The sequence below is a fragment of the Arvicanthis niloticus genome, chromosome X (genome assembly GCF_011762505.2).
Source record: "Arvicanthis niloticus isolate mArvNil1 chromosome X, mArvNil1.pat.X, whole genome shotgun sequence".
Taxonomy (NCBI): Eukaryota; Metazoa; Chordata; class Mammalia; order Rodentia; family Muridae; genus Arvicanthis; species Arvicanthis niloticus.
The window spans coordinates 35095979-35104425 of NC_047679.1; the positions used below are offsets into that span (position 1 = coordinate 35095979).

At 39.5% G+C, this 8447-nt stretch overlaps 1 protein-coding gene across 1 annotated transcript; it reads right to left on the reverse strand.

Moving 5' to 3' along the window:
• Positions 1-2443: 2443 nt before the first annotated feature.
• Positions 2444-7556, reverse strand: LOC117694886 (odorant-binding protein-like). Its single transcript, XM_034485910.2, has 7 exons — positions 7401-7556; positions 6814-6953; positions 6298-6368; positions 5385-5495; positions 3472-3573; positions 3267-3296; positions 2444-2656 (listed from the first exon to the last, which is right to left on the reverse strand). Exons 1-6 carry the CDS (start codon positions 7479-7481, stop codon positions 3280-3282), a joined length of 522 nt encoding a protein of 173 aa, XP_034341801.2. The 5' UTR covers positions 7482-7556; the 3' UTR covers positions 2444-2656; positions 3267-3279.
• Between the last annotated feature and the right edge of the window lie 891 nt (positions 7557-8447).

The window sequence follows — 8447 nt, forward strand, 5'->3', positions numbered from 1 at the left end:
GTTTGCCAGAGTCTGACACATTCAGAGGCAGATGCTCACAGCTAACCACTGATCTGATCATGGGGTTCCCAATGGAGGAGTTAGAGAGAAGACTGAAGGAGCTGAAAGGTTTTGTGGCCCCATGAGGAGAGCAAAAATACCAACCAACCAGAGCTCCCAGGGTCTAAACCACCAGCCTGGGAGCACACAGGGAGGGGCCCATAGCTCCAGATGTATGTAAGGAAGGATGGCCCTGTAAGGGCATAGGTGGAATAGGAAATCCTTGGTCCCATGAAGGATAAACACCGAGTGGTGGAAGAAATTCAAGGGTGGAGAGGTGGCAGTTGGGGCGGGGGTAAGTAGGGGCACACCCTCATAGAAGCAGGAGGAGGGGGGATGGGATAGGTGGTTCCTGGGTGTGTGGGGGGAATGGGGTAAGGGGATAAAATCTGAAATGTAAATATAATATCAAATTTTAAAAATTTTTAAAAAAAGAATAAGGATGGGTTATGTAAGAGGGTTTGGAGGAAGGAAAGGGAAGGGGAAATAACATAATCTCAAAAAATAAAATAAATAATTTTTGAAAAGATTCTTAACACAGAGTTAAGCATTAGGCTTGATGGAAAGAAAGACTGGCTCAAGAGAAAAATCCAGCTTACACTTAAGAGCATGGGTGTAAGCTTTTCAAAGAAGAGTCCCTTGGGTCTCAGCAGTGGCTATATTAAACATTTTGATGTTTCAACTCACAACCTAAAAAGATGCTAAGAATACTTTTTGTCTTTTCTCGCTCTTTTTGATAAGTGCAATGTCAGGGTGGTTCCAAGAATGCTTTGGATGTCGCTATTACCAGGTAAGATGAAGCTATGATCCATAAGGTTACACAAGGACATTACGCCCCTGCTTTGACTGAATGGGGTTTCTTATGATATTCTTGAGACACTGGGAGTTTGTAGCTAAGAAATGAAAAGGGACAAGCATAGTGTGTTTCTATGTTAATTTTTTTGTTTGAAGTATCTCTGTATTAAAGGAGATTTGTCAACCTCAAAAAAAGAAGGTGGTCTGACTGTGCTCAGTTCAGAGAGTAGCACTATTAGGAGGTGTTGCCTTGTTGGTGTAAGTGTGGCCTTGTTGGAAGAAGTGTGTCACTGTGGGTGTGGGCTTTGAGACCCTCCTTCTCACTGCCTGAAAATAGTCTGCTCCTAGATTCCTTTTGATGAGAATGCAGAGCTCTCAGCTCCTTCAGCACCATGCCTGCTTAGATGCTGCTCTGCTTTCCACCTTGATAATAATGGACTGAATCTCTGAACCTGTAAGCCAGCCCCAATTAAATGTTGCCCTTCATAAGAGTTGCCTTGGTCGTTTTATCTCATCATAGCAATGAAAATCAACACTAAAACAGAGCTTCTCTGGTTCTTAAGCCACACTGGCTATAAAGCCTCACATATTAAAAGGCATATTGTAGAAACTTTGAATCATAACTTGAATACCATATTTACAATATTGTGGGCAATATTTTTCTGTTCAACTATGACACATCAATAAATTATGTAATTATTCTCAATTAAATAATTTATTTTGGTATTATAGACTGCTTTGGTTTTTGTTGCATTTTGTATTTTTTATTATTTTGATTGTTTTGTATTGAAACACATACAAACTATGTAGCCATGATTATCCACACACTCAATATATACAACAGGGTGGCCTCAAAATCACAGAAATTTATATACCTCTGCTTCTCAAGCCCTGAAATTAACAGCAGACAGCACAATGCCCAGCTAATAACATTTTAAATGTATTTTTTTAAGTATGTATATATTTAAGTGTCTGCATAAGCAGTTGTACCAGCTGGGTTCAGTACCTGCCCAGGCCAGAAGAGGGAGAGATTCCTCTGGAACTGAAGTTACAGAGGGGTGTGCACTGCCATATGGTTGCTAGGAATTGAATCCAGTACAAGGACAGCCAGTACTCTGAACCACTGAGTCATCCCAAACCAGATTATTTTTCAATAGCTAGAGTGCACATTTTCTTTGTTGTGTGTGATGGTTAGAACATGCTTGGCCTGTGGGAATTGGCAAGATTAGGAAGTGTGCCAATGTTAGAGTAGGTATGACCTTGTTGGAGCATATGTGTCACTGTGTGAGTGGGTTTTGAGGCTCCTATTCTCAAGCTCTCCCAAATGAGGAAGAGAGCCTCCTGCTAGCTGCCCGCAGAAGAAAGACTCTCCTGGCTGCCTTTGGATCATGATGTAGAACTCTCAGATCCTTCTCCAGCACCATGTCTGCCTGCAGACTGCTATGCTCCCTGCCATGATGATAAATAGACTGAACCTCTGAACCTGTAAGGCAGCCCCAATTAAATGTTTGCCTTTAACGGAGTTGCCTTGGTCATGGTGTCTCTTCACAGCAATAAAACCCAAGGTAAGACGTTGTGTATGACATCACAATGATTGAAGACAAAAATGTGTGCATGGAAAATCAATTTATTTCATCAACAGAAGAATCAGTACCATGGTAGGAGGATGGGAAACAAATCCATGAAGCAGAGATTCTGGCTTCATAGGAAAGATGAAAAGAAACAAGTAGGAAAAGGATGAGCTATCTTCATTGTCACGATTCTGATTTCATGGAAAAAGGTGATGTGGGAAATATTGCTGATCTTGCTGTCATCTGTGAAGCTTCAAAAGTAAAAAGCAAGACAAACAAACAAAACAGGAAGATGTGCATGAGCTGATGGTTCTGACATGAACTTTTCTGAGATTGTAAATGAAAAACAAAAATTAATCAATGACTAATATAGTGGAAGGTTTGATTTTTAAAATGACACTTGTTACAGGGTTAGGCCTATGTTTGTTCTTGCTTGACTTCTATAACTCTATACCAGCCTTTAGATTGACAATCTTCTGTCTAAATATTATCTACCATAAAACTTATGTGCAAGGTTGTGCCTAAGGAGACTTCTACCAAGTTTATCTACATTTACAGTATTTCCAAATGCAAGATACATTCTTGAGTATCAAAAATATCACCTATTTTAATAGTGAAGAGTTTCACAAAATTCTTACCCATCACCTTTAAAATAAATCTACACTTTGCAGTAAGAGGGTTCCCTTTTCCCAGGTTATAAAGACTAACAGCAACATAAATCATAGCTTTGCCACCTTTGATTACATATTTAATTAGAATTATGAATAGAATTCCTCTATTCAATGCATAACTAATAGAATAAACAATGAATTTCTAGCAGATTAAAATATTAGCAGGCTTGGCTGCCCTGTTTGTACTCACCCATATGGTGTCTTTATTGGCTACACGTGTCTGTGACAGACAACAGAGGAAGGAAATAATCACAAACAAAAAACATCATCAGATCTCCTTAATATCTCCAGTGACTTTAAATAATTTTAAAACTCTGACTTAGAAGTATGAAATGATGATTATCCTGAATATTTTCAGGTGCATTTGTTTGCTGTGTGAAGCAAAATGATGTTACCTGTGGGCACCAAATGCTGGATATTCTCCTTTGGAATATTGTATTTCTTGGATAGCTTCCTAAGCTCCTGCTTCTGTGCTTTGCTCAGGGTCTCTTCTTTCCCTACATGGCATGGAACAGAAAGGAAGACAAAGTGTAGCTTATGATACTGGGTGGCTCAGAACAGATGCAATTACAATGGGTTGTGTGATATTGACCCATGGAAGCATCCTACCTTCTGGACCCTCCCTCATCCCCACCAGCCTAATTCTGGTCAACCTAAGGTCTCTAAAGTAAACAGAACACATTTAATGGAGCTGCAATGTCGGCAACTAATATGACAGTCCACACCCTAATGAATACTATCGTTAAGTGTGTTGTTGTTGCTATTGCTGTAATTACCATTATTATTGTTGTTGTTGCTATCATCACTATTACTACTCCTACTACTGTTGTTATAGTTTTTCATGCTTTCCACATCACCATAATATTTATTTCCAAAGAGGCCTGTACAGAATCCTGATGGTTAAAATATGTGAACTGAATGTTTGTCCATGCTGACTTTTCGTCTTACTTCTGTGTAGATTCTGGAATCCATGCCTTGGAATATTGAGAATTATTGAAATAAGCAGTGAAATCAGGCTGGACAGGTTCATGAACCTGAATTCAACCAACACCCCAACACCACCCCACCTTACCCACCCCACTACCATCCCCCATCCCCCAGGCCAAAGTCTCCTACTTTACTCCTACTCCCTCCCTTCCCCTCCCAACTTTGTCAAACAAAGCAATATGGTTGGTTTTGTTGCTGTTGTTCTTGTTTGTTTGTTTGTTTGTTTGTTTGTTTGTTGTTTTGGGGTTTTTGTCAACTTTACACAAGGCAAGGTCATCTGCAAAGAGGTAACCTCAATTAAGAAAATGCTACCCTCAGATTGCTCTGTGGGAAAACTTGTAGGGCATTTTCTAGATTGACAGTTGATGTGGAAGGGTCCAGCCCACTGCAGAAAAACTCAGCAGTACATTTTACTTAGTTACTGATTGATGGCAGAGTGCCCAGCCCACAGAGGGTGCTGCCACCTCAGAGCAGATGATCCTGGGTGCTATGAGAAAGCAGGCTGAGCAAGACTTGGGGAGCAAGCCAGTAAGCAGCACACCTCCATGGCCTGTGCATCAGCTCTGGCTACCCGGCTCCTGTCGAGTTGGAGTTCCTTGGTACAGAGACAGATAGATCAATCAATGGAATAGAATAGAAGACCTGAAAATAAACCCACACACACCTATTGACACTTGATCTTTGATAAATAAGCTAAAACCATCCAGTGGAAAAAAGAAAGCATCTTCAACAAATGATGCCGGTCTAACTGGTAGGGTGCATGTAGAAGAATGCGAATTGGTGCTTATTTCTCACCCTGTATAAAATTCAGCTCCAGGTGGATCGAGATCTTCCACATAAAACTAGATACACTGAGCCCGATAAAAGACAAAGTGGCAAACAGCCTCGAATGCACTGGCACAGGGGAAAATTTCCTGAAAAGAATTCTAATAGCTCAGGCTCTAATGCCCACAATTGACAGGTGGGACTTCATGAAAATGAAAAGCTTCTGTAAGGCAATTGACACTGTCAGTTAGACAGAACAGCAACCTACAGATTGGGAAAAGATCTTTGCTAACCCTACATCCGATAGAGGGTTAATATCCAAAATATACAAAGAACGCAAGAAGTTAGACTCCAGAAAACCGAACAACCTAGTCAAAAAATGGGGTACAAACTAAGCAGAGAATACCGAACTAAGGAATCTGGAGTGGCTGAGAAGCACTGACTTCTTCTAGAAAATGAATTAGCTTAAGCCAAATCAACCCTTTCTTCCCCAGACTGCTTTTGGTCAAGGTGCTTATCATATCAATAAAAACCCTATGATAGGGACCACTCTCACCAGCAACTAAAATCACATTTGTCTCCTTTCCGGTCTCGTCCACATTAACGTTGTGAAAGAAAATAGTGTCTTCTTTCTTCAGTACAGGTCGGAAATAATTTCTACCAGAGTCTGCAATTAAAACAGAGTCAGCTTAGAAATCAGTAGAATTGTTGGAATTTTTATTATTATTTTACATATGATATAACAAATCTATGATACTTTTGTTTCTCCATTCAATTATTAGACAAATGTCCTTTACAATGGTATAAAATTGTAAATGAGAGCTACCGAGTGGGAGAGACACTATTGCTTTAATGAAAAAAAATCTATTCTCAATTAAAAATAAGAATGTCTATAATTACCTTATGCCTCCACAGCCTATTTAAAAAGTAAAAATCATCAGGCTAATATTAAGGTGCCACACTGTAGCAGGGACCTCAAATCCCAGCAATCAGAATGATCCTTTGAAGCTAGCCTAGTCTCAGAACTAGTTCTAGAACAGCCAGGACTACACAGAGAAACTCTACTCAAAAAAAATTAAAAAACAAGAAGTGTGTGTGTGTGTGTGTGTGTGTGTAGCAAATATATAGTTTTCCATAAAATAAATCCTTTAAGAAATCAGTCATGCAGCTTTGTGGGATTGCCTTCTGAATGTCATTTACACTTATCTTAAATAATAGGCCCTGAAATGTCTCTAAAAATACTCTTATATGAATGTATGTAAATGCGCCTTACATTACATGATCCCATAAGTGTCTGGAAGTTTAGTTAGGATTTTGGAAGTGGCATCTGAAATTATCAGATAAAATTGTTCTAGTAGCCTGGTCTGTCTCTCTCTCTCTCTCTCTCTCTCTCTCTCTCTCTCTCTCTCTCTCTCTCTCTCTCTCTCTCTTTCTTGATTATCCACCCCATTAACTGATCACATACTCACAGTCAGTAGTGTACCGCCCATCTTCTTGTTTTTCTCCCACAACAGTGTGTGTCTGACACTCGCCGTCCACCCTTCAAAAATAAAAAGCAAAAACTTGCTTCTGAATTTACTCTTTCAGGTTGCTTGTATTTCATCATTGTGTGGAATTACTAACTGCCTTTGGGAAATATTTAATTTGTTTAAATAAACCTACATCTGAAGACTGAAACAGACACTCTGGGGTTATGATTGACATGGAAAATAAATTCAGGCATCCAGGGGAAGACTCTGTCCTCATTTTCTACTCACCTTTACTGTTTGTGACTAGTTTCAACCAGAATGACCCAACCCTCTAAATCTGTAGAACCCATTGCAGCCAGTGTTCCTTAAGTCAAGGACACAACTCAGAATGAATATGCCCAGGAGATCAACTCCATTTTTTTACACATGACCCAAGTGTTGGTGAAAATTTCACACTGACATTCATGTCCCCCGTTTCTCAGTCCTGCCCATGTGCATCAGGTGAAAGTCACTTACTTGACATTGAATTTGATTTTGATTGTCTGGCATTCATCACTGCACTCCATGTGCTCAAAGTAAGCTCTCAGGGGTCCACCTACCACTACCTTGTCCACAGGATTCGCAGCTATGTACAAGGTGTGCCAGGTCCCATTGACCTAAATAGGACAGAAACCATGGCAGAAGTTAGTTAGTCAATCTGTTCCTTTTTCCAGCAGCATCCATCCTCATTATTACATGTAGTTTAGGTCAGTCAACAAATGAACTTGGAGCTAGTGAAATGCAGATGTCTCCCTGCTACAGAGTAGATTGTGAGATTGTGTCATCACTCATTCACACTAGAACATGGGATGCTGGATACAGTTCACGCTGTGTCAGTCAATAATGATGCAAAGCCCAATCTGTGATTTTCTCTCAACCTTCTTTCATACTGTAGACAGATCTTATTGAAAACATGTAAAGAGTTGAAAGACACTGGGATTGAATTACAGACAGGATTCAGATACAGCACGGATGTGTATTTTATAATATATGATACATATACTCAAACCAACTTCAGAGCATACATAAACACCCCAGACCCCTTTATCCCCAAATGCACACACCTCTGAGGGATTTAAATCAAGAGATTCATGATGTGCACAGGACATGCCTAATGCAAGAGCAATCAGCAGGAACTTCACCATGGTAGAGCCTGGATTCTCTGCTTCTGATGGAGTTTGAAGACCAAGGACAGGTGGTGGAAAGACCAAGAGCCATCTCCACCTTATATAGTATTGATAATTGGCCTCAGATTGGCATTGATTGTCCATGGTGAAATTCCAGCATATCCTGGTTGGTGGCAACAACTGTGAATGACAATTCTGTTTTTCTGATACTTTCCTAATGAGATTAACGTGAGTTAAGCCGTGAAATTGACCTTTCAAGCCACTGTGGACATGGGCTGTCTGTCAGAAAACACAAATATTCATGTTTCTAAAGTCCAAATTTCTCATTTGGAACAAGTACAAGAAAATGAAGTTATATGACTCTGGCTACCTTAACAATGACAAATTCCCGATCACTCAGACCCTTTGATCACTGGTTACCATATGGATATTAATCACTTTTTATGTAATTAAATAACAATGGACACATATTTCTGCAACATTCTAGAATGCTCTGGAATGTTCTCCATCATTCCGGGGCATGCTTGTAAAAGTCTTTGTGCATAAGTATACTGTTTTAGTTCCTTGGCAGGAATTTGCAATTTTGATTCATGATTTTAAACATTTTTACAATTTGATGTTCTCATCAAGAAGTGAAGATTTTTAATGCTGTAAATTCCCACTGTTTGTGGGCTCAGTTGTTGATACCATGTCCTGGTAAAGGTCATTGCTTATGCCAACATTAGTTTATATTTTCAACAATGAATACGCACACATTTGTATCTGCTTGCTACCAGTGTATTTTATTTGACAACTGTGTCTCTGAATCATTTGTGCAATGAACAATCAGCTACTAATTTTCTCATGATTTTATCTGACAAATTCTCAACATTTTATCCATTCAGAACTGTGGACTGTAGAAGGATTTGCAAATATTTATCCAAATGCTTGATTCAAAACTAGCTAACTCAGTTCCACTACAACAAAATTGGGCTAACCTACAAA

Coding starts and splice junctions, on each gene's coding strand:
- LOC117694886 (XM_034485910.2), bottom strand. CDS start 7,481: ATGGTGAAGTTCCTGCTGATTGCTCTTGCATTAGGCATGTCCTGTGCA. Junction 6,369..6,813: donor AAAATCAAATTCAATGTCAA/GTAAGTGACTTT, acceptor TTATTTTTGAAG/GGTGGACGGCGAGTGTCAGA. Junction 3,574..5,384: donor AAATGTGATTTTAGTTGCTG/GTGAGAGTGGTC, acceptor CATGCCATGTAG/GGAAAGAAGAGACCCTGAGC.